Genomic DNA, 26450 nt, shown 5'->3' on the forward strand with positions numbered 1-26450 from the left:
TTTCTGTCTAAGTTCGCGCTGTTTTTTCCACCTTGTCTTACCCTAATCGTCTGGCCCCGGATGGCGTGGACTTTGGGATCTGGAACCAGCGCTCCGGCTCCAAAGCCCGTGCAGTTGACGATGACATCATACTCGCCTGCGAGCTGCGAGGAATGTTGGGGGTGTATGTACGAGTGCTAGGCGGTGCAAATTGTTAAGGTTTTATGTTCACATCGTCCACGAAGCCGTCAACTCATGTCGAATCTTTTTTTTTGTTGTTGTTATTCAAAAAATTTCATATGCGCAAAGCACAGGCACTTTTTACTCGCCCCATTTTCAAGTCTTCGTATAGCTTGATGCTAAAAATTTTAATAACTGTAGAATTGTAATGAATAACTGAAAGGTTGGTCTCATACTATCGCTACTTGGCGAACGTCATGGACAGTACTGAACTTGCTGGACAAGTCGCGTACAAAAGCAAAGCAAATATCATGAAAGTTTGCACGTTGCTCACGGTCTCTTTGCCAGTGGTACAAGTCTATGGCAGTTAATTCTTATTACATTAGGAACGCACGAAAAAAAAAGAAAAGATATGGGTCGCAAACGTTCAACAAAATATTTTGTAGCTGTCATTGAAAATAGCTTGAATATATGTACTTAACGCTGCTTGACTTTTCTCCTCACTTTTCCTCGGTTTGGCGCAAACTGTTGCGAATGCACGACAAAGGTACGTCAGCCAACACCACATGTCGCTCAAACTCCTAGCAGCTCGTACTAACGTGGCGACTTGACCACTGTAGTGCGAAGGGACTTGGTGGGACACTATTAACCCGCATGTGTCATGACCAGACACTGTCATGACGACATGACGGCCCGCGCTAGAATGCCAACAAATCTACCCTCCCCAACTACCCCCCAACCCGGAATCATCAATTACGCCTGGAGGAGCTGGAAACATTCCGCCTGTGAGATTACAAGCCTAAAAGCCATGCGCTACGTCTGCTCCTGGCTGCAAATGTTCCCATGGTATTTTACAGCATGGCCCGTCCGTGGCTTGGAGCGATGTAAAAGAGAGGAAGTCGAACGCCCCGGAGATGCGACTCAGACGTAAGCGGAAAAATTTAATCGTTTTTTTCTGATACTCACGTCTTCGAGGCTTGCCACTTTGGTTTGCTTCAGTTGTCCACCGTGCCTTTGGAGCCTGGAACAAATTGCGCAAAGTTTTATGAAGAGACCAGAGGCGGCGTTCCTTTCTTTGTCCCCTTTTCTTTTGCCAGGTCGCAGTTTTTGGCGCTGTTCGCTTTGGCCCATCCTTTTCCATAGAGTGTTCAATCAGACAGTGGATCTAATCCAACTACTGCTATAGCAACTACTGTTCCTGGCGCGGCTCCGAACCAAACAGCGCATGCGCAGAAGTCTTGACGGCATCCTGGCGCATGAGCGCTGGCTTCGAGTATACACCGAACTGAATTTCATGTAAGCTCGTATAGAGAAGATAGACTGCCACCAAAGCGGAAACGGCGACCACGCTCCCGTGTTCACGCTCTCCGCATTCCTGCTAACCTTGGTGGCAGTCGTTAGGGTAACGCCTCTCAAAGCCTGCCGCTCTTATTTGCACAGATTTCATGGCGTACTAACCTGACCACATCAATATTTTCAGATCATGTGAGTGCCAGCTCTTGGAGGATGTGGACTGTTATCATGAAAACAAAATGTACAGAAGGCATTCCTGCACCACTTTTAACGTCGGGGTTCTCAGAACTACATAAATACTTTTAAACAGATTTCAATGTTTGGTGATACAGTGAGTATTTTATTTTGCATCTGTAGTCCACTGGCAGATCTCCGCCGCTAACTTAGTACCGTGAGCCTAGATGCCCATCTGGCACATCATGAGTGCTGCGCATGGCTTACATGATTCGTACTGGTTTGTGCGTGCGTGTGTGTGTGCGCGCGCGCGCGTGTGCTTTGAAATCCACGCGAGACGAATGCCAGCCAATGTTCGCGTAGGCGCATCAGCAGTTGCCCGCGTCATCCCATGCAATTCATTGTATTATAACATCACCCTCCATTCTCACTCTACGTTTCCCTTTCCTCCCCTTACCGTTTTCCCCTCTCCACCCTTCCTCTCATTAAACTTGAGTTTCTCTCTCTCTCTGCCACCTATCAGCGCCACCACCTCCAATACTATCATCATCAGCCCCGGCTCTCTGTTATTCGTCTGCAGAAGGGAACGCTCTCCCGAAGTTTTTTTATTTTTTATTTAAATATACTGTCATTCCCCAGAGGGATTATAACAGGGGTGGGTGCAAGAAGAAAAATTTACAGTATTATTAACAAAGATATATACCAGAGAGAGCGGCAAAGCTGTAAAATAACTTTCAATTTCAGTCTTTTTTGTTTTGTTTTTTTCGACACGTGCGTAAGGGAAGGCTTGGGAGAAAAATCCCCACTGCCACTTGAATTTCTTTGGAGGAGAAATTCTAGAGGCCCATGTGCTGTGCGATGTCAATGCACGTTAAAGAACCCCAGGTGGTCGAAATTTCCGGAGCCCTCCACTACGGCGTCCCTCATAGTCTGAGACGCTTTGGGACGTTAAACCCCATAAACCAACCAAACCAACCACTGCCACTTCAGGGGACCCCGACTTTGCGCTTTTTTTTTCTTTGCAACATCCATGGGCGTAGAAGCAGTGGTCGATGCCTCATAGTGGCACTGAACGCGAAAGTGAAGAAAAACATGAGAGATCTGACAGTATGATATACATGTCGCCTTACATGACTGGGGGCATAAACTGTTCAATACCTCGCTATAAAAACGTATAGAAAAATGACAGAACAAAATTCTGGCTAGTTAACACAACTAGAACACACCAGAAGTGCGCACATGGTTTATAACGAGCGGTGCTACGGTGCATACTTTTTATCTTTTCATTTATGCGGCTGCGTATTGGCACGCTCTTTCATCAGCCGTCTGCATCGACCCGTCTATCTTTGGTTCCTTTTCATCCCTCTCTAGGAAATACTCCGGTTGATGATGATGATGATGATGATGTCCGGTTCACTGCGCTTTGCGTTTTCTTCTCTCTTCGTCTTCCTCCTCGCGTACGATCTTTTCGGGCGCGTGTGCATTCTGGAATGAGTTCGACATCCGTGCCGTAGCATTCGCACCTACGAAATTCACAGCATTTTGTAAACGTCAGTGCTCCTCTTATCCCTTTAAGGCCCAGCTAACAGAAATGTCTGGATGCATAAAATGCATTTTTTCGACTCTAAGGTAAAAAAAAATAGCTGTGGTTCAACCTGACTGAACCTAGTGAGACGAGTGAAAGCTCTGTTAAGCGTAGTTAGACATGGTTTAGCTTTGATTAGACTTTATTTCATATAAATATTTTGGATTGGACGGTGACGACACAGTGTCGAAGCGCTAGTTATGGAACGTTGTTCATCCGTATGTGCCTTGTGTGAAGGTAAGCACACGCCACGCGCTTTTATGTAGTGAATGGTGCGCCACACGATTTCGGGCAGTGGCAAGAGTGCCGTCGGCTCCGCACACGCAGCTGTGGCGAGGCGCAGCGAGTCACGTGACTCTATAGTTGCCAGCCGAGCGAGCGCCGTCGGCTCAAAGCACGCAGCTGTGGCTTGGTCAAAGCCCAGGCTCCACTCCTCCTGGTTTGAAGGTCAAATTTCATAGCCACATGACCTTAACCACATGACCGTCAGCTTTGTACGGGTTAGGTAGAGCTAAAATACACATGTTCTGACCCTTGGAAATAAACGAGTCTCGCTAGTTCGGGAAAATGTCCAGAGCTGTATATTTCATCTCATCATCCAAAAGGACGCATGCATATTTGAAGGCTTCCAGGATTGCTTTCGAGGACTCTTTCCCGTTGCAAAAGTGTGGCGTTTTCTTGCGTTTGATCAGGAGAAGGAAACAGCTTTACATTTTTTTTCAGTCCAAAAGCATTGGTTTCCACTAACTTGATGCGTCTCTGATCTCTGCTGGGGTGACAGTTTCATCAATAAAACTTTCCCAATTAAGGACTTGCTTTTTTCATTTTTCATTCCCGACGTTATGTCAGAGGACCTTAAAGAGCAAAAGTGGACGAAAAAACCACAACTTCCCGGACAGTTTGTTTATAGGCCGGAAAAGGTTATGATTACGCGTTAATGAGCTGGTACACCGGTCTTTCAGTAAAGAACACAGTGCTATATCAAAAGTAAATCCCTGTGCATCTTTAGTTTTGACTTTCTCCTGTAATTATATCAAAGCAAAACATCCCTGCGCCTCTCGAAAACGCGAATTTCGTGTACAGTGAGGGCCACATGCCGTTAACTAAGGCTATAGGCCTCCCCGCGGGGCCAGCCATAGGCAGGTTCACTTTCATCTGACAAAGTGGGAACTCACCGCTCCATGAGATACGGCAGGAACTTCTTGCACTCGATTGTCAGCGAAATCACGTGCGTACCGTGCCTGTAGCGGTAAAGAAAGAGAAACTTTTTCATAAAACACCCAAGTCCAGTGCTAAGACTCCGAGGTATCGCCTTCAACTAGAGCTTCGTGGTATTTGCAGCGGTGTGGGGGTGGTGCAGTGTTCCGGTTGGTTCACGGAACAAGGTGTTTTCGAGATGGAATTTGAGACAGCGGCTGGATTGGGGCTGAATGTTTCAACCTGTTGGCAATACGCCACCCTGCAGTATTTGATGCAGGGTGGAAGATGATATCGTGGGTGTGAGAAAGGGGAGATAACAGGAAGTTGGCCGCACATCTGAGAAATGCGGAACGACATAGAGGGAAGATAAAGAATACAGTGAACGTAAACAAGGCCCCACACATAAAAATAACATGCGCTGTGTTCCGGTTTCTCTGTGTCTTTGAACAATCAGGCCAGGGTGCTAAAATCATCGCCGCAGAGTATGGCCGAGAATGCCAGCCGCTGAACATCGAAGAGAAGACAGGCGCTGGTGATGTGTTCTATGCTTACAGCACGTCCGCAGCTGTCGCAAACCAGTCTCTACCATGCCAGTAAAAGCATTACGAAGGACGACCGCCGACCACATTCGCATTGCAGTGCCAGAGGCCAAGTAACGAACATACTTGTAAGTATTTATTAATTGATTAATTGATAAATTGCCTGCCTGCCTGCCTGCCTGCCTTGCCTGCCTTGCCTGCCTTGCCTGCCTGCCTGCCTTGCCTGCCTTGCCTGCCTTGCCTGCCTTGCCTGCCTTGCCTGCCTTGCCTTGCCTGCCTTGCCTTGCCTTGCCTGCCTTGCCTGCCTTGCCTGCCTTGCCTGCCTTGCCTGCCTTGCCCTGCCTTGCCCTGCCTTGCCCTGCCCTGCCCTGCCCTGCCTTGCCCTGCCTTGCCCTGCCTTGCCCTGCCTGCCTGCCTGCCTGCCTGCCTGCCTGCCTTCTTGCCTGCCTTCTTGCCTTCTTGCCTTCTTGCCTTCTTGCCTTCTTGCTCGAATGATCGGTTATGCCCTTGCTAGCTGCGGGTGTTCGCCCGGTGACCGGCACTTACCTTTCTGAGAGTGAGAACAGCCCGAGCTATAACCTAAACTCCGAATAAAGGTAGTCACCGGTGCTGAATCGCTTTTGCAACTCCAAAAACGGGATGCCGATAAGATTAGCATTCTGGTCACTAAAATTTTAACTGTATAGCATGGTATAGTATGTATAGCATTTTATTTGCCTAAAGATGTGTTGTAAACCATGAGTCTATATACAATAAGAGATAAAGAGAGTCGCTTAGAATTCATATAGGGTCGGTGATGCCGGGAAAAATTTTCTTCACTGCAGGGCTGTACTGGTGTTGGGCTGTACTCGCGCTCTGGAATGCTATTCATGGGCTCCTTTATGAGGCCACTCAACTTAAGGGCGGTATGTGTTGACACCTGTTTTATTTTCAACATCGTTGGGGTCAGGGCAAGAAACCTAATTTATAGTCACAATGCTGTTACCTCAAAACTAAAAAAAACGTTGATAGTATGAGCCTTGTGCCCCAACCGTAATATACTTTTATTTACATTCTCATCTCCACCATCACCTTTCTCTTCGTGGTGTTTTGCGTAAAAGTGTTCACTCGCTTGCTGTCCCTGAACAATTTGTTTAGTGGCCCAGCTAGCAAACCTCACAACCCTGTTGTTACTTCGTTACCGTATAAAGCGACGAAATATAGGGGAGACAACGCACCTGTATCGCCTCGGGAACGACTTGAGTTCGCTCTCGGTCAGGTCTCTGTAGTGGAAGAAGGCGTCGGCGTACGATGGCCGCGGCTGCAAAACAGAGACATATGTTTCAGACTGCTGACTAAGTAGTACGGGGAACACAGGGAAAGGAAAACCGAGGAACCTTAGCGCGTACACTAGGGGTGTGCGAATATTCGAAATTTTCGAATATAATTCGAATATTATATTTTTAGTATTCGTATTCGATTCGAAATTCAAGTATTCGTGTTGTCTCGAATATTCGACCCGACGCGAATATCGTATCTAGCCGAATATTCATTGTGAGCACCGGCGTTCATTCCAGTCCGCAAGCCCTATCGACAAAGACATAACAACAAGGCGGCGCCCAGAGCAATGCGCATGGACCTCCAAGGGCCATGCCGTAGTTGACTGCGCTGGTGAGCTTCTTTGTGGCTATACCTGCGAAGCTGGTGTAGTCAGAGCTGTGCACGAAGTACCTCGCAATACGTGCCAGTTCAGTGCCAAGTGAGGGGGCATTTTCTGTGGCTGAAGGAGTCGTTTCAGCTAGAAGGAAACTACTTCTGCCTGACCATGTGGAGCAGCGGGTTTTCCTTCACGACAACCTTTTATGTTCATCCCAGCAACGCGCGTTCGTGCTGATGGCAAGCTAGCCTTATTCAATGCTGTGTACCAGCCACGTTCTCTGATATTTCCGCTCTTCTAAGAATAATGTTCGAAACTGATACTTTTTGTGCAGCCACACACACCTTTTGTGTTCATTTAATCATCGTTAGTTGAACTGTGATGTTCTTGGGTGCTCAAATAAATGTTTTGTAGTGGTTAAATGCGTCTGTCCTTGATTATTCGACATTCGATTCGATATTCGGAGCCAAGTATTCGTATTCGATTCGTATTCGAAGAATTTGGTATTCGCACACCCCTAGCGTACACCTGTCTTTCAGTAATGAACATGGCGCATTACGTATATTAAAGAACGCAGTTTTGTGAATACACAGCCTGTCATGAGCGTAATCTTTCGCCAGCGTAGCGTGTCTAAGTATTATTCTTCCAAACCCGAAGTACTTCCACGGTATCGATGCTTCTAGGGCATCGTTGTAGAAGTGATGGCTCCACTGCCTCCCCCCCCCCCCCCCCCCCACACACACACAAGCACAATCTGACCTCCTCGAAAGTGAGTATGCTCCCCAATTAGTCTTGAAGTACACATCTAATAATACATTCTCCGTAGAGAAAGGCGGGGGGTGGGGTAACCAGAAGGGTGTTCCGGTCGCCCACTCTGTACCGGCGGAAACTGGGGATATGAAAGGGAGACAGGAAAGTAAGGGATGGCGTAAGAAGTTAAAGGGTCCCTGAAAAAGGTGTTCGATGTTGCCTATAATACGCTAACATTATGTAGAGTACAGGCCACCGAGTCTTCATGCCGTGTACAAGGCATCAAAAAGCTAACCGATCATCTGCAATATAATTTTAAAATTCGCTCTTCCGCGCCTCGCGGCTACCTGCAGTGACGAGCTTTCGCCCGAATCCGCGCGCAAGGCGTAATGCCGCGCTCTTTACGTCACCAGCGAAGGGCTGCCATTGGTTCGCCGTGACGCCTCTTTCTCCCATGACCGCGGCTGCAAGCTCCGCCCCCTCTCCCCTCCTCCTGCGCTCGTCGGCAGTCAGCGGAGGGGCCGAGTGGGTGAGGCCGGCTGATGCACCATGTCAGAGTGCAAAAAGTGACGGGGGAAGAAAGAAAGGCGCGAATACGCGTAAATTCAAATCTTGACGGGAGATAACTCAGCTTACACAAAACGCATTAAGAAAATTCTTGCTCGTCAATATTTGTGAAGCAGCGTCCTCTAACATCCTAGGCATATTGCAACTTTATTGGGAGCCCCTTCAGAGAACCTTTAAGTCGTCGCAATCATTCGCGTCTCATGACGCCTATTCGAAGGAGTTCCCACCAAAGAACAAATGCTCACAGTTTTCCAAACGCGGAAGCCACACAAAAAAAAAAATTTAGCGCTTCCTAGAGGCGCGTTTTGATATTAGGGATGCACTGTGAAGACCATACAAGGAGGTGCAAAGAACACCATTCAGTGTGTGGTTGCAAGATCATATGGAGTGCTATCTAGTACTCAGCTCCTGTGTTCCGAAGACCTCTGGGGGCACCTGTACCCGACCCGCCGTGGTGGCTCAGTGGTAAGGCGCTCGTCTACCGAGCCGGAGTACCCGGGTTCGAACCCGACCGCGGCGGCCGCGTTTCGATGGAGGCGAAACGCAAGAGGCGCTTGTGTGCTGTGCGATGGCAGTGCACGTTAAAGATCCCCGGGTGGTCGAAATTATTCCGGATACCTCTACTACGGCACCTCTTTCTCTCTTTCTTCTTTCACTCCCACCTTCCTCCCTTCCCTTACGGCGCAGTTCAGGTGTCCGCCGAGATATGTGAGACAGATACTGCGCCATTTCCTTTCCTCAAAAACCAATTTACCTGTACCCGGCCTTCGTGTTTGTCATGTAACACATAGTGACGTATAGACCGTGGCACTGACTATCATGCTCGACAGACCTTTTCACGACCGTTGGAGCTCCAGGTTTTTTTTTTCTGGCTGTGGGGAGAGCTTGGGGGATCTTAAAGGGACTATGAAACAAATTAGTTGAGATTACGTAAAGATAGGCAATCCATCACTCGTCACCCCAGCGCAAGAATTTTCGAGCTAGCATGAATAACAACGAAGTTATAGACGATTAAAAATCACGCTCCTCCTCTCCCCCCTCAACTCATACACGCGGAGCACCAAGAAAAAATAAAGAAAACAGCTCCGGGACTGGGCTCCGCCCATGAATACGTCATTCGCTGACGTTCGGTTTACGACTTCCGGTTGTCACACTCCCGAGGAGCAGCGTGCGTCGGCAGCGTCTCTCCGGTCTCGCGCTTTCTTTGCTCCCGAACTCCGGGCAGAAAGAGGCGGCAGAGGTAAATTGAAAACATATGCGTGAAGGCAATGCCCTGGCCCGCGCTTGCCCGAGGGGGTCGCGCGGCGCCTCGAGCAGACGATTTTCACCGCTACCGGAAGTGTGCCCGTGACGTCGTAGCTGCCGGGGCTCGAGCGAATGACAGCGTGTGGTGGCCTAACGACGTCATGGGACTAGTGACGTCTGTTTTCCCGGTTTTGGTTTCAAAATCGCTCCCTACGAAGACACCAAACGGCCCGCGAATTTTAAAAAACGCGATTTTTATAAAGCCATAATAAATTGCCGGCTCAGTTCCGAAGACTCATACTTGGTGTCAGTGCTTCTGAGCATAACTTCTAACATTTACAAGCGGCTTTTAATTCTTTTCATGGTCCCTTTAAGCTTAGACTCTTTACGTTATACAAGCACAGCCCAGTCTCCAATATGGCGGCGCCCTTCAACCGCTTTTTTGAAAAAGTCTACATGTTCTAGCAGGTATACGCGCGAAAGTTGTTGGTTATATGAGATGCTAGGACGGCGTCAGTAAACTGTTCTTCCCGTATAAAGTCCCATACACAGCTGTAGTTTTAAACTGAACGTATAGACGGAACGCTGAGCTGATGCTCGCCGTTGAGTGCAATTCGTTGGAATACGGAGCGCCGCTAAACGCCACGAAACAAGAGCGCCACCTACATACGGCTCTTCAGTGAGGATGTAGCCCGGCATGATGGCGAGCCCCAGTTCATTGGAGTCGGCGCTTTCAGCCAGGGGGCGGTAAAATTCGAACGCGTCAACGCACCACGACCTGCGTAGAGAACACCACCACGCATGAGCAAATCAACAGGGTCCACGGTAAGATGTCCGAACCGGTGAACCAGTTATAAGCAGCGGTTCTCCACTTTTCACCGGATATTCCTCGGCTATTAAACTGGTTATTGTACTACTATTGCATCACCAATGTTCGCTTGGTCGGCTTTTAAAATAAGATTAAAGTTCCTTAAAAGAACACTGATAACGCTACTCAATCTTTGTTCATAGTAAAAATCTTTTCCGTGCAACTTTCCGGCTCTGTTAAAGAAGTATAAACACAAAATTTCGGTTGCACGTTTTCTTCTTTATAATGATGTGTAAGACATTGCTATACATGGATCACCACGTGGTATTCGCATACGACCGCTAAATAATTTATAACTGAATTTTTTCCCTAACCTGCTTCGAGTTTGGTTCCAACAGCCGAGCGATGGCTATGACGTCAAAGGTCCTTATACGTGACGTGAAAGATTGCGATGTAATACCTCCTTCTTCGCTCGCTGCGTCCGGGCTCTTGAGGAAGGCAGGCTTTAGTGTTGCAGTAAACAAAACGGCGCAACATTTATTACACCGCAGTTTTGTAATGCTTCACGTGACCTATAGACGCTTTACAGCGGCGTAGCATGGGGGCTGCCATCTTTGATCACGTGATCACGCCGCCATTACTCGCCTCCTGACCGCTCGGCGCGCGCCTCGTCGCGACGGCTGCTGCGTCTGATGTTTCGGTTCCGACAGGCAGTGTTTCGGCTGATACGGTTGTAAAGGAGTGGGAAGACGACACTGTGGTTGGTCTGAAGCTTCGAAGGACATGTGAAAACCCTAATGTGTTCATTTTAGGCGTGAAAACGTGATCGGGCTTCATGTCGCGAAGAGCCGCTGAGCTCTCCGCCTGTTCGAGGCAACGGGTGGATCGCCTGAATACCGCTGAAGGGTTTGATTAATATTTTTTATTGTTATTATCTAAAACAGCAAGGTTTAATGACCCTGCGGCTGCGCAGGTCGTTGTCGTATTGTGTACATGCATGCGGAGACTGCTCTAAAACGCTCACATATTACACATCCTACTCATTTGTTTACAACTTGTTAAAGGTGCTTAGGAAGCCTAAAATATTTTCTGTTGGTTTGCTAAATAAAGGAAGGCGACAAAAATAAATAAACAAACAAATGTTACCCAATCATGAAAGCAGTACCATGCATCAAGCAGCTTCACAAGTTTGCATACAATCGTTTACAAGGATTCCGCGATATAATTGTTATAACGCGCGCATGGCAGAGCGTTCACTACACGAAGTTCACAATTATGTAAGCCTCACATAGTATAAAATTGTGGTACCCTCCATGCTCGATATGCAGACATGAAAATGCTCGAGGTCTCGCTGGTTGTAAGTAATCAGCCGGAGTCACTTCTAGTGACTGTCTCGCATGGACCGCGAGGAAGTGACAACCGCAGAGCACAGCAGCCGTAACACAAATGCTTTATTCCGATTGTGGTCCACAAAAAGCACGCGACTTGGAGCGAAGTTCAACACTAGCACCAAGACGGTGTGTAATACACGAACTGACGGTAAGCGTTGTCCGCTCGCACGGCTATGCACTGCACAATATGCACTAGTGGTATAGGAGCGTAATTCGTTTTTTTTCTGTGTGTGACGTTTCGGTGGCGGGACAGCTTGTTCATGCGGCTATGTTGCGCACTTAACCTCGCAGATTTTCCAAGATCGAGACCTTTCCTTCTATATTCGCTGTCTAGCGCTGGCGAACGTGTGTGTTGCGTTCGCCCGTTCGGAAAGGGTGGATGTCCAACGGGCGCGAACAGGGGCAGTACGTCCTTGTGCATTTCGGTTCCGTGAAGCTCGCAAACGATCGCATCCCGCCCCTTTAACTGTTTGTCGCACTTCTTTTAATCCACAACAGAGCATGTATTTTCTGTTTCCACATTTCCACTGCTGCGTCGCGTCATACACGCCGGCGACTTACGAGGCAAGTAATGACGCCGTGTTCCGAGCGCACCCGTGGCGCCATCTGGTGTCAAACGGAAGAACTGCGCGCTGTAAACGGTCTATACCGAACTTTGTCGTCATAGCCGTCGCTCTGCTGAAGAAACCGAAAGGTGCGAGAAGGAATTGAAATATAAATTATTTCAAAAATAAAACGCTATAAAGAGTTAGGTGTCATTAAAATAAACATTAATCGCTTACAAATTTGTTTTTATAAGCACAACACTTTTTTCCCCGCCACTCCATGTAAGCTCGTGATGTCAAGACCAAGAGAACTCCGTGATTCCAATCAAACAATCAAACAAGGTTCAGAAATAAAAACATATTTGGCTCTTAAAGAAAAAACTGTTTTTTCATCACGCATAAGTGGCACCGGATGAGAGCGATGTTCTCGCGGACGAGTGTCGCACGAGTCGGCCCGTACCTGAGCTTCTCTTCGGAGACCCCGTGCACGATGTACGGGTTGAAGAAGCCGGCCGCCACGTCACCTGTCGTGTACGGGCTGAAGTGCTCGGCAAACACGGTCACGTGCACAGTGCCGGGTGGCAGTTCCTCGGCGATCCGCACGGCGGCGCTCAGGCCCACGATGCCGCCACCCACAACCGCTACTCGCCAGGGGGCAGCCATGGCGCCGCAACTCTCGCCAAGGAGACGATGTTTGTGTGGCCTGCGGGAACAGTGCAATCATCATCATTACCACCATCTTAAATACGTCCTCTACAGGACGTAGGCATATTTCCTCTATAGGCATATTTCTCCAGATAACTCTGTCCTGTACCAGCTGCGGCCACCTTATTCCCGCAGACTTCCTTAACTCATCCGCCCACATAACTTTGACGCCACTGGCTGCAAAGTTATGCATAACTTTGTCGGCGGGGTGGACACACCAACCACGCTACGAGGAGAGTGGTCCCACCTCCTTACGGTGTAGTTGAGGTGTCCACCGAAAAGTGAGAGAGCTACTGCATCTTGTATTTCATCAAAACCGATCTTGATTTTCCGGGTTAACGTGAGCTGCCATCGACAGCAGATGGGCGGCTTTTGGATTTCGCCTCCATCGAAACGCAGCCACCGCGGCCGGGTTCGAACCTGCGTCCTCGGGCTCAGCAGCCATATGCCCGTAACCTCTGAGTTGTTTCTACTCTCCGTGGTTGAGGGCGGAAGGAAAGGTGCAATAACTGTCTCGCTCGGGATGGACTGCACCGTGAGGAAAGGGATGAGAAGCATGAAAGAGGGGATGGAAAGTCCTGGTATAAGCCACACATGGCCTATGGCTGGCGCGGATGTTGTTGCTCTGGCTGAGCATGGGGTATGAAGTCGCCACAGCGCCGGTTGATTAAAGGAACGCAGTTAGGACACGAATAGCAGGAGTAGGAAGATGGTTTGGTTCATGGGGTTTAACGTCTCAAAGCGACTCAGGCTATGAGGGACGCCGTAGTGAAGGGCTCCGGAAATTTCGACCACCTGGGGTTCTTTAACGTGCTCTGACATCGCACAGTACACGGGCCTCTAGAACTTCGCCTCCATCAAAATCCGACCACCGCGGCTGGGATCGAACCCACGTCTTTCGGGTCAGCAGCCGAGTGCCCTAACCACTGAGCCACCGCGGCGGCCAGAGGAGTAGGAAGAACTAAACTGTATTTACACATTACACGTATTTGCACGTTAAGCTGACAACGTGTGTAACCTCCCGAGAGAGCATTTCAAATTGTACACTTTGTAAACAAACTTTATAACCTCTACCTATTGCAGTGTGTTTTCGCATCCTTATGCTGTTCCCGTTATCATCGCCTGAACAGTGTGTGACACTTTCATTGTATTTTGATTGTCCCTATGTGTTTTCAAAGTATTTTGTTCATAATTTCTCACGTTTACTGTACTATGTACAAGGACCTTTCCTGCTTTTTCTTGCTCATAATTCTCCCCCAGTGTGCTCGTGTACGACCTGCCTCCACTGCATGTATGCCTTTTTTCTTCACGTGGCTGTTATAAAGCCCACACGCATTTTTAAGCTTTTTTTTAGCTTTTGTCCTGTTGCCTATTCTGAACATGTATGCACATTTGGAAATAAAGTGACCTGGTCTCTAGTGCATGGTATGGTTCCGTTGGAGATGTGTTTCAATGTAAGGGCCAGATTGTATGATTGGGAGTACCGATTACTACAAGGAGCACCGGCGTTACCCGGCCGGCCCCTCGTGAGGGACTCGATCGCGCTGATGAGCCCCTCCCCATTAAAATTCTCACCAGCACTGTAGTGTGCTCGGCGGTGCATAAGCATTTCAACACATCATTTGATGGTGTGCGCCAGTTCTATGAGGAGGTGGCTGACACCTTCCACATGGTTTGGGAGTGCCAATAAAACCCATCTATCCCCCCCAACCGCAACCCCACCAGAGAGGACTGGGAGGCAGCCCTGCTCGGCTGTCAAGACCTCAAGGCCTTGGTTGAACGGACGCGGGAGGCGTTGCTTGCCAATGGGGTCCCGGAATAGGGGCTCCACCTAGTATTGTGAGGGGAAAGGGCCAATAGGGTCCTACCCCCATCACCTTTCTGAGTAAATTTAATAGACGATAAATGTTTTTCACCACCACCACCGTCGGAGACGATGTTGCTGCGGAGCAACCAGCTGAGGCTATCGTACGCCAGACACAGATTTGTGCAGGGAAATCTGTCATATACGTGTCCAGAGCTGTGACATGTCGTTTTGGCGTGCTAGTCCGCATACAACATATCCCGTTTGGCAGCCAGTCTATTGCGAGAGCACGCACCCAAGTACTATGCATAGCTCCCACTGAAGTCAGTGAATCCGGAGACATGCATCCGCCATGCTGACGAAAAACCAGCACCCGCAGTTTGAATGCCGCGTCGTGTAAAGTGTGTATGTGTACACGATATTTTCTCGCACCAAGCACAGCGCTAGCCGCAAAATAAATCTTCCGACCGACACAAACTTCCTTCTGCACGGAAGATCCCAGAGAAGACCATTACGACCGAAAAAAGGTGCGCTAAAAAAATTCAGGGGGTACTTTGGCTCTCTAAAGTGCTGCAAGGCGACAGCCTTTCCTGGCGCCCTGTTTGGCATTGACTGCGAGACTGTTTGTGCGCACAAGTGCTTTATTTCACACTTTGACTACACATTACAAGTACACACTTTGCTGCCGACTTTGACTGCTTCTTTAGCACGAATCTCTCTCTGTTTCGATGAGTTCGGTTGTATCCATGGCTTTGTTCGCAAGGTATGTAATGTGGTCACCCATGGACGCCTTACGTCGCCTGTCAGAGCGAACGCTGGGTTAACAAGAGTTTTGATTTGGGCTTGTTGGCCAGAATGCATGATAAAAAGGAGCAGCATGGATAGACAAGGATTCAGAGCCAGTTTTGTTGTCTTGTGTTGTCCTTGTCTATTCACACTGCTTTTTTTTTTATCATGCCGCTGGTTTCTCCGCTCAACGGGAGCCTAACGCTGTCTCGTAATAAGGGGTAGATCCGCAATTTCCGCTGTCGACAGTACGGTAATGGCGATACAACGAAAGCTTTGCTGTGTAACTGCATGCGTTCAATTGAAGTTTATTTGCATCTGTACATGTACAGATGACGAGAGTACAGACAAAAAGCCAGATGGATTCGGCTTGACGGGGTCTGTACCCTATTCATAAATTGCACTGTACCCAATAAAGAGTGAAATGGAGACCACCAAAGATCCTCGGGAAGACTGACATCGACTGTGCCATGCCGCTTATTCTTGGATACAGCGTCATGGATGAAGATTTCATATGCCGCCAGCCCGCAGTGAAAAACTACTCAGAGAAAAGTGGCGAGCTGAGACCCAAAAATGCATACCAAGCCGACGCGGCGGGAATGACAGCGATCCAGCCGTTCACCGATCTTCTTCTGCCACCTCAGCTGACTGGAGAAATTAATGTATCTGCGAACCGTGTTTCAGCATCCATAAAACTGAAAAGGGACCTATAGTTATAGGAGGTGCTACATTAAAGCCTTGAGATAAACTCAGCCATCTCAAAAAGCTTAAAAGTAAAGAAAAAGTTAGGCGCTGACCCCGCCAAGTGCGACCACATTCACGTCTTCGAGCTGGATTGCTGACAAGCTCTTAACCCACATTGTATCCGTAGTGGGATACAACTCAGTAAGGAAACGGCGCATACCCTCAAAGAAGGCCCTCTAGCCAATGGTGTCTACAGATTCTCATGAGGTTGTGGTTAATCCCCTTAGTTCTGCTAGCGTGACATCGCTAGGGGTTGCGGATGAAAGGGGATTAACCATGGCTTAATCGGATTAACCATGGCGTCATGAAAATCGGCCTACGCTATTGGTCGGAAGGCCAGCTTTGAGGCGCATCTTGCCCTTCGTTCTTGAGTTGTAGCCGACTGTAGCGAAGTAAATGCGGCTGTAACCAACTGCACGCTTTCATTCGAGGGTCGCATAGTAGCTAACAGGGCTACCGTGCAATGCCCAGGAACAGTACACCGGCGTTCTTCTTTGAGCATATCTTGCTTGAGTGCCCTGCATATGCTAACGAGCGTGCGTACTATGAACATTGCATGCAGAAGCTCTGCTCAGTGCCCCTTACAATGGACAAAGTTTTAGGTCCCTTAGCCTGCCTTAGGCAATAGAGACTTGCAATGACTTTTCTATTCAAATATTTAAAAGACATTGGACATCTCGATAAGCTCTAAATTCACTTGCACGTCACCTTCATGCATTCTTCATGCAGTGAACTTCGTCAGCCCATTTGACGGACTATGCACTCCATCACTCCATAGATTACATCAATACTCGCCATTGCATCCTTAGTACCCATTTCATGGCCGCATTTTATCTTCGTTTTTTTTTTACCTCTTCCACTCTGCTCTCCTTCTGTCTTTATCTCCCAAGTTCCCCTCCCTACGCAGAGTAGCATGCCAGCGATTTTTAAAACGCCGGCTAAATTCTCTGCTCTTCATTAAAGAGTCTCTCTCTCTCTGTTCATATTTAAGCAGCGCGAAAAAACGCGACAAATCGGGAGACGAGAGACAACACAAGCGCAGGCTATCAAGTGTTTTTATTATTATTATTATTCTCAGAAAGGAGAGCTATATAGGCGTCAGGCACGGCGAAAAAAACGAAACGCTAAAAAGAACTTTAAAAAAAGCACAAAAAAAAGGAGTATGACGCGGTAGCTAATGGGCCAATGCTGATACATGCGGAACTGGTCATCCTCTACTTTGCGTTCATAGATCCTTGGGAGTCCTCATACTAGTCCTGGCGCACTGGTGCAGCGGTTAAGCGGTGCGCCACCGCCCTGAGATGGCAGCTCATGCCACCGAAGGGACCTGTCAATCCTGGCTGCTCTTCCCAGCAACCTCTCGCGAACAATCATTAATTTAACTGGCACCTGCCACGCTGCGCCATTTGCTCACTACACGGTGGACAGGTTGCGATGAAGGTCACGTAACGTATTTGGCCCACCTACCTCATGGAGTTGCTTCTCTGGGGATTTTTCGTGCATTTTAGAGCGCAGCTCTTTGGCGTCCGTTCCTGGGTTTCGCGTCGTCGTCGGCGTTGTCGTCGGCCTCGTAACCAGCTCCGCCCCCCTTTCATCCCCCCAGCGCTAGCAGCGACCGACTGATACCGCTGGATGCCGCTGACGCCGCTAGAGAGTCAAGATAACGTGACTGCATAGAACACCGTCGCCGCCATGCAGAAAGAGGAGGAAAGGGTCCCCCCCCCCCTGTTCTTGTGTGGCGGATAGGGTGCTCTTCAGTTGCCGACGCGCCGGTTATTTCACGTAGGCCCCGGCACGTCGACGAATACGTGACCACCTTCCCACGGCTAGACCTGGTTCTTAGCGCTGCGGAAGCGAGGGTATCATATTGTTTGTGTCGGCATCGGCGGCGTTGTCCCTGAAACCAACTCCGCCTCACTTTGCCTCAATCTATCGAAAAGGTGAAACAGCTTATTTGCTGCGCTCAAATTTCGCATTAGGAAGTAACGTAATCGTCGGTAATTTTTTCGCTCACGCTCAACGACGCCAGATTTTTCTGCTGCACGAGCCGCTCAGTGCTGTCGCGTTCAGAATCCTCAGTGACGATCCTTTACCCGGGTGCACAGCACAAAGAAGGCAACTCACTTCATCTTTACAAGGCTTCAGAGCAACAAACCTTCATAGTACACAACCGCCATGCTATCGTCACCGACTTCGCATGAACGCTGCATTTACGAACGGCTTGCGATAACGTCTCGTTCAAATAGACAGTCCGCTTTGTGACAAGTGCGGCTCGATCCAAGCTGTGCAACTTATCCTGCTTGAGTGTCCTGCGTGTGCAGACGAGCGTACGTACTATGAACATCTCATGGAGAAGCTCTCCCCACTGCATCTAACAATGGACTGTGTTTTAGGTCCCTTAGCATGCCATAGCCAACAGAGACATGTTATAACTTTTTGTTTGCGTATTTAAAGAACATTGTACTTGTTGACAAGCTCTGATTTCACCTTGCATGTTACCCTCATGCATTCTTCACGCAGTGAGCTTTGTTAGCTCTTATGTCGGACTATGCGCTTCATCATTTCATATGTTACATCATTTCTCTCCGATGCGCCTCAGTGCGCCTTTCATGGCCGCATTTTATCTTCTCTTTTTCTTTTATTTTACCTTTTCCGTACCGCTCTCCTTCCGCCTTTATCTCCCAAATTCCCTTGCCCACAGCAGAGTAGCATGCCAGCGATTTTCAAACGCCGGAAAAATTCTTTACTTTTGCATTAAAGGGATTCTCTTTCTCTCTTTGGAACGCACGCAGTTCCCCGGAAAGGTATCTCCTTGTCCAACAGATATAGCTAGATGGTTATACGACGCCCGCGTCTGCTTCCTGCCTCATCAGATATGCTTCCACTATCTCCCTACAAATCCCATCCGGGTGTTTAAAAAAGGCCCTTGTCTTATCGGTGTTATAGAAGCAGTCCTTGCACTGTCTGCAATGCAAAGCAAGGTTAGGCGACACAGCGCCATTCACAGACCTGCGATGATCAAACAGCCGCTCATTTATACAGCGGCCACTTTGGCCGCTGTCACAGTCGACGAGCGGTTTTCTGTGGGCTACCATGCACCTACTCCTGGCGTTGTCATCTCCACGTTCAGGCTTGCTGCGCTGGTGAACGCACTCAAGGTTAGGTTACACTACACATAAATAGCCCCGAAAGCAGAAGATGAGACAGCATGTCACCGTAGCTTAGTTGGTAGAGCATCGGACATGAAATTCTGAGGGCGTGGGTTAGGACCCCAGCGGCGGTCTGTGGCTGTTTCTTCTGCTTTCTAATCAATTACCTTAAAAATTACCACCCTATTAACCCTTTCGGCCCTGGATTTTTTATTTCGGCCGAAGATTTTTTTGCTCCGCGTTTTTACAATGCCTAAGGCACCATAACCACGCAGTAAAAATTTAAAGCTTGTGGTGCGAGTATTAATCGATTTACAGGTATGGTGTCAAAATCGGACATCAGGGCTCAATGGATGTCAAATTCCAGTGGGACCGTTTTGGTAACCGCAACCGAGAAGAAAGAAATTAACGTAAAAATTTCTTATTTTGCAGTGTGGAGACCTATAAAGAAGCTTTTTTTGCTTTTTAAGGGATAGATAATTTCTCAGTTTCCACAAAAAAACTTCGCTCGCTCCTGTTTACATTGCGTTTTGTATCATACATCCGCGTTCTTGTTCCTGCCAGGTTTGTGTTGCAGCTTGTGAACGTCACGTAAACAGCTCACATGTTCAAATCTTGCTTAGCCTTCCTGGAAGGCGACTGTGGTCGAGATATAGGCTTTCCCCGAATCTGTAACGCCCTCCTCTATCGAGCTTCACGAAGCACTTCCGTAGAGCCCAGCGCGAAGGTTGGCAAATCTAAGTTCTAAGCTTGCGCGCGGCACACTGCATCTCGCTTACGCTTGTTTTCAAACCAGCTGTTTGCTATGGAAGAATTCAAGAAGTGGAACATAATCTCGTCGTGTCTGTGTCTTGACCGAATGCTGTTCCCTACAGGTGCCAGGAAATTCCCTCTCATCCATAGGCTTATGAGTTCGGGATATCTCTCGCTCGGGGAGAAAGCAGAAGCTGATTATCAACACACCAAATACGCTTTCTTAAGAAAACACAGCCAAACACGCTGCATTGATCCGAGCGTCGAGGGCGCGCCACAAGTGCTGCACGAGCGGCGGAGCGCGAGTTTCAGTGTAAATACCCCGGTCGCTTCTTAGTGTCAATGCTCACAGCTGACAGGAGGAGGAGAGAGGTAAAAAAAAGGAATAAAAGTGCTAGGTCAGGCGTGCATTTGTTCTGGCTATTCCTTTGGTCCGGTTGCTGTTCGCCGACATCCGCATGGTCATTTCCAGGCTCAATCCGAATATTCACCATGTATGATAGCGAAAATTTCCATTTTCTAATTCATCAGAAAGCAAATTTTAAGATTTTGTCCAGTTTCTGTAATGAACATTCATGTCAGCAGTCCAAAAAGGTCGTTAGTATAGGTGCATCTGCTAAAATACTAGCAGATTCTATCCTACAAAGATGACCTATCATCACTCAATGGCCACCGCTGGCAACCGTTGAGCACTGATGGTGTCAAAATCGCACATATCAAAAATGTGTTCAAACGCAGCGTCTACGCATTCAGTAATATTTACGACGGGGATGTGAGCTTGTATAGGCGTTTCACACAACATATAAAAATCTGAACGCAGAAGAACGAATGGTTAGTGAGATAAAAATGCACAAATTTGCTACACCTCGGCTTCTTCACTCCATGCCTCCCATGCTGCTACTTCTTCTTCTTTAGACCGCACAGCTCAATGGAAGTCCGTGAACAGCGATGTCGATAGCAGAAGGGATCCCTAAGGAACTACTGTATTAAAAATTAATAGTATTTTCTTCTGTTACTGAGGCGTGAGCGTAATATTTGTGTTGTGGTGTCAATTGACACCGCCAGGGCCGAAAGGGTTAATCTTTCATTGATGAACACCACAAATTTAACGGAACGTAGAAAGAAAAACATCCCCTGTGGTCCTATGTTTCGGTGCATGTTGGCTTCCGTCATGCATCATGTATGTCATAACTAGCTCCCCTTGTCTGCTCAACCTCTGACAATGTATTATACAAAGATAAGCTTTTCCTCGCCAACTGCGTGCGTTTCAGGAGATAGCATCGGGGTTGTCAACTGTGAAGGTTGGTTTGGTTTGGTTTATTGGGGTTTAACGTCCCGAAGCAACTCAGGCTATGATGGACGCCGTAGTGAAGGGCTCCGGAAATTTCGACCACCTGGGGTTCTTTAACGTGCACTGACATCGCACAGCACATGGGCCTCTAGAATTTCGCCTCCATCGAAATTCGACCGCTGCGGCCGGGATCAAACCCGCGTCTTTCGGGACAGCAGCCGAGAGCCGCAACCACTGAGTGAGTGAGTGAAAACTTTATTAGCTCTAGATTCGGATTGTGTTCGGCGGTTTTGAGATGGCTTCGTCCATCTTGCTCAAAGGTCGGTTGCCCTTAGTCCAGGGCTCCGCTGGATGCTGCTGCCAGTTTTGCTCGCCGAATCAGACCTTCTTGGTCGACCCGACGATCGCTGGAGAGCACTCCCTCCCATTGCTCCGCACTCGGGTTTGTTATCACTGGTACCACGCTTATTCTCTGGCATGCCCACGTTATGTGGTACAGCGTGGGGGGTTCTTGGCACCAAGGGCATTTGTCATTGTATTGTGTTGGATATATTTTGTTGAGTACGTGTAGGTTCGGGTAGGAGCCCGTCTGTAGCTGTCTCCACGCGACAGAGTCCTCTCTGCTAAGGGAGTTGTCCGGTGGTGGATACCGCTTTCTGCAGCCCTTGTAATAATTTAGAATCGCCGAATAATCTTGGGGTACAGGTTCGTTCCCCTCGAGGTCGCCTACGTTGGATGCTCGGTAATAAGTGTACCCTTGAGCTATCCTGTCCGCCTCTTGGTTCCCTGTTACTCCCGTATGTCCCGGCGTCCATACTATCGTATGCCTGATTGGTTCTCCGTTTGTTTGTCGTTGTGTTATGTGGCCCCCAGAGCGGAGTATGCGGAGCGCTCTGTGCCCTATTCTGCCGCGTAGGTAGTTGCGGCATGCTGTTTGTGAGTCTGTAAGGATTTTTAGAGACCGTTTAGACCGATAGCCCTCCGCTGTACGATAGTCGAGGCTGAGGAAGCGGCCGTCGCTCTAGCAACCACTGAGCCACCACGGCGGGGCTCAACTATGAAGGGTTGATGGTCTAATGCCTTGTAAAGATGAAATGAATTACGTTCTTACTGGTGTGGCACCACAGGGACAGGGACAGAGACAGAGTGACAACAGAGTGAGCACTTGTGTTGTTGTCACTCTGTCTCTGTCCCTGTCCCTGTGGTGCCACACCAGTATGAATTCGTACCAACTCGCCCAATTTTCAACCCTTTTGAATTACGTTCTCTGTGCACCCGCGTGATGGATTGACATCGGGGTCTTTTTTTTTAGGTTTTTGTGTGTGTTTTTTTTGTTTTTCGCCGTGTCTGGCGGCTATATAGCTACCATTTCTGAGAATAATAAAAAAAAACAGTTGATAGTCTGCGCTTGTGCCGTCTCTCGCCTCCCGCTCTCGCCTCCCGATATGCGTCGGAAGGATATCGACCATTGTCTTTGATATTTGCATTGTACCTTACAACATATCGCAATATTCAAATTTTTTTGCCCAAGAATGCTGGACATGGAAAGAGCATTGTATACAAAATTCTTTGCTCCGACTGCAATGCAGCTAGGCTACATTGCCGAAAAATAAACCTAAAAGAAAGAATACATGCTTATGAACGGAGTGCGCAACTTCGCAAGAAGAGAAAGCCACCCGGTAGCCGAGCATTCCGAAGGAAGAAGCGACCGTCCTAGAAACCGAAACCAATTACCGAAAAAGTATACTGCTGGAATCTGGGCACGTCCAAGCAACTCCATACAATGTCAGTCGCCCTAGGGCAACCTCCCTTCTGCGCATGCGCAGGGACTTATCTCCGCAACTCACAAACTAGGAAAAGTACGCCAACAGCCTTCATCGCACTGCCCGGCACCTTGACTCACAGCCATAGACCTCATGTCGACGCCCCGCCCCTCTCGCGCCCTTCACAACAACGCCGCACTCCTTAGATCTTTCTTCCTTATCATCAACTTTAAACACTCAAGCTAACCCCTCAAAAGGAGCCGAGCAGGCCCTAAAACGTCGGGATTCTAAACTTAAAAAGTTATGGCTTACGATATATGTCTTGCTGTTTGCTATCAAAACCAAACCGACAGGCAGTTCTGTCGAAATGTTTACTTCTAAATATTATTGGAAGCAAACTTAACGAAACAAAGCTGTAGGGGTACTAACTTCGTCCACTACCCCCATTTTCAGTGACTGCGCCTTTAGTATGCATACATATCTCAGCGGGATTGTATGTATATAGCGCTTGCTCAGGTAAGCAGCTGAGTGAAACATCGGCGTCACACGCGATGAATCAAACCACACGTCCCACGGGAAAAAGACCGGCTGTTTCTGCGCAGTTGCGAGTCACAAAAACATAATCACGAACCTGACTCGAAGGGGCCAGCGTCAACGCACACTCCTTGTTTTCCGGGCAGGTCTCCAGAACAGCGCGGCTTCACCACGTGAGTATGCAAACGGGTACACAGAGTTCGGTGCCAAGCCCGTGACTGTCTAAACCTCCCGTACGTTCTTCTCAGCCGTGACACTCGGGCGGATGGGAGGAGGTGAGAAAGAGGGATTCGAGTGAGAGAGGGACACCCGCCTCTTGAAAGGCCCCTCTTAACTTGGCAGAAAGAGAGATACGCGATGGAGAGGCAGTAAACAGCGATCTCTCCCAGTTATCATCGGGACACTTGTCTCTCCTGTCTATCTTTTCGCTGTGTCTCCAGCTTCTCTGGCATGATGCCCTCTTTTTTTCAACTAAGCGCGCTTCACGAACGTTGGCTTCACTCGATCCTCTTTTTCCTCCTCTCTCCCGAGCTGTTCATTTTATTCTTTTCCGCGCGTCTGCCCCGTGCGTACTTGGCGGATATCGTGTTCGGCTCTCGTGCACTTTGGATGCCCCTGCACTGCCGTCGGGCTCGGTTGGAGCTTTCGTAGGAGAAAACAAAAAGAAAGAAATGAAAAAAAGGAATAGAAATGACCACGTCGCGAAACGTATGGAGAAACGCCGCGCAGGACGGCTAAAATAAAACAAAAACAGTGAAAGGGAAGAGTTAGGTTTCACTGAGCGCAGGTACACTGTAAACAAAAACATACCCAAAAGGGAGTAAAAATGGTGGCGGCCACCCTTTTTAATTCATTTGTGAAAACATTTACTCCATGAGTGGGGAGTAAAAAGGTGGACTGTCCTCCATTTTACTCCCATGAGGGAATAATTGAGTAAAAATGAGGATTTACCAGCATTTACTCCAGTCTAGAAAGGGAGTTAATTTTGCCAAATACTCCACCAGTGCTGAAATGGAGTAAAAAACACCATTTTGTGCAATCCGCCCCGCCGCTTGGCGTCTCGTCTGCTCTAACGATACCTGACCTTCCTTTGTTTGTGTCGCCACCCCGTTACAGCCACCGCTTAGGCCTAATTCTCAGAGGCTTTTTTCAGTGCGGTTCTCGCAATGTGTTGCAACAGATTATGTGTTGCATGAACATGAAACTGTGATTGAACATACTGTCAACGCTGAGCTCTTGATTGAGCTCATGAGGCCACATTTTTCCTCAGCCATGTTTAAAATCCAAGCCTTAATGAAGTGAATATGAAAGCAAACACTTCCATTCCAAACTACCATCAGGTGTATTTTCATCTTTTCTGCTCTGGTTCTGGGTCAAATATATAGTGGTGCATGACCGTGAAAACTACCCAGCGTCTCCTTTTCAGTTTTGAACTACTTGATGTATCGTGATGTATCGTTTTTCATTTTATTGTATTGCATTATGTTTTGTTGTATTAACGTATTATTCTCAGTTGCATTTGCTTTGTCCCCCCCCCTTATGTAATGCCTCAACAGAGGCCTTTAAGGGTAAAATAAATTATGATGATGATGATGATGATTATAATGTTAAATCCCTTTATCTACGAACATGGCCAACGAAACGAGCTCGTATACAGCAAAAGGAGACGACGACGCCGCGTACGCCGCCGCTGGGCTTGCAGACGGCTGAAAGAATGCGCGACGCGGGGTCACATTAGGGCAGCGCAGTTTCCCAAGTTGGGTTGCCGCAGAGCTCCTGCCCGTTTCCGCCGCTGTCACTGCTGTAAGAATGAGCCTGAATGAGGATAAATATACATGACGCCATTTTTGGGCTCCATCTCTGTGGGTAGTAAAAAATGTACTCCCTTTTCACTCCAAAATAACCCCCCTTATACTCCAAAATAACTCCCTTATATAAGGGAGTAAATAAGAACACCATACATATGGAGTAAAAAAAAAACCTCCTTTTGGGTGTGCGTTAGAGGACAAGCGTTAGAGGACAAGCCATTAGCAAAAAAACACCCAAAAGGGAGTCCTTTTGGGTGTTTTTTTGCTAACAGTGTATAGGCTCAGTTTTTTGCCAGACAGTTAACAATGTCGGTCCGAGTAGCAAATAGCCGCAACGAACAGAAGTGAGCCGACAATAATAAAAAAAAAAGTAGTAGAAGTAGAATGGATCGTTGAGCTAGTTGGTACATTCTAATGAAAAGAAAACAGTGCAGGTACAACGGACAAGGAAGTAGACAGGACCGGCGCCATCAGTTGTGAAGTATTATTGGAAGGAAGTACGGCAAAAATATTCTTTTTTTTTTTCACAACTAGGAGAGCCCATGTGCCATACCAAAGGAAACACTGACATTTCAGTCATGTGAATTTAGATATATGCATAAGTTCGCAGTCATAAACAAGTATACAGAAGGGACAAAGTGTGTCGCAGCTTTTGAGAATATGAAATGCTTCACTGATTTTCCTATAATTTACCTTTATGCTCGTGCATCACAATTAGCTTCATTAAAAAGAGGAAGGTCGTGGTCTGATATCGGGACAGCGGGTTACGACGTTTCCTCTAATGCAGGGCTATATGCTTGAGGTGTTTCTTTCCAATAAACCTCTCAATCCAGAGGCTCTTTACACGGGATCGGCGCTGACTATACCTATATCAAGCGGAGGTTAGAGACAGAGAGAAGCATTTTAATCGAGAAACAGAGAATTCCGCCGGCCACCACGGATATCCGCTCGCTCTCAATCGGGCGACCTGTTGATTCGGAGCTATCCGCAGAAATTACTTGGTGGCATTGCTGAAAGCTTACTAAGAGAAGTTAATGGGTACTACAAAGCTAAGAAAACGAGCTACGAGGGACGCCCTGTTGTGATGCCGTACATTCATAACATCTCCCACAGAATGAGGAGGACAGCTAACAAGTATACAGAGTTCAAGTGGGTTTTTTCAGCTCCCAGTAAGCTCATTGGAATGTGTAAAAAGGTCAACGAGAATGAAGACCACAAAAA

General features: G+C 48.0%; 2 protein-coding genes across 5 annotated transcripts in view; one reads left to right on the forward strand and one right to left on the reverse strand.

Annotated features, from left to right (window-relative positions):
* The window catches only part of LOC149336752 (D-amino-acid oxidase-like), a 29576-nt gene extending 5899 nt beyond the window's left edge, over positions 1-23677 (reverse strand). Inside the window, exons 1-8 of one of the 4 annotated variants that reach the window (XM_089553106.1) lie at positions 23519-23676; positions 15769-15882; positions 12353-12595; positions 9815-9926; positions 6168-6250; positions 4387-4452; positions 1126-1180; positions 42-143 (exon numbers count right to left, since the gene is read on the reverse strand). In XM_089553106.1, the coding sequence (XP_089409232.1) occupies positions 42-143; positions 1126-1180; positions 4387-4452; positions 6168-6250; positions 9815-9926; positions 12353-12555 (621 nt within the window). In that variant the 5' untranslated portion in view covers positions 12556-12595; positions 15769-15882; positions 23519-23676. Of the gene's footprint in view, positions 1-41; positions 144-1125; positions 1181-4386; positions 4453-6167; positions 6251-9814; positions 9927-12352; positions 12596-15768; positions 15883-17398; positions 17540-23518 lie in introns of those variants that run through there. The other 3 variants (XM_089553105.1, XM_089553103.1, XM_089553104.1) reach the window with 3 other exon arrangements.
* The window catches only part of ave (sterile alpha motif domain-containing protein aveugle), a 33691-nt gene continuing 12154 nt past the window's right edge, over positions 4914-26450 (forward strand). Inside the window, exon 1 of the mRNA XM_089553108.1 lies at positions 4914-5078. The gene's annotated coding sequence lies outside the window, so the exon portion shown is untranslated. The remainder of the gene's footprint in view (positions 5079-26450) is intronic.

The sequence above is a fragment of the Amblyomma mixtum genome, chromosome 7 (assembly GCF_055824585.1).
Source record: "Amblyomma mixtum isolate Tamu chromosome 7, ASM5582458v1, whole genome shotgun sequence".
In the NCBI taxonomy this organism is placed as follows: Eukaryota; Metazoa; Arthropoda; class Arachnida; order Ixodida; family Ixodidae; genus Amblyomma; species Amblyomma mixtum.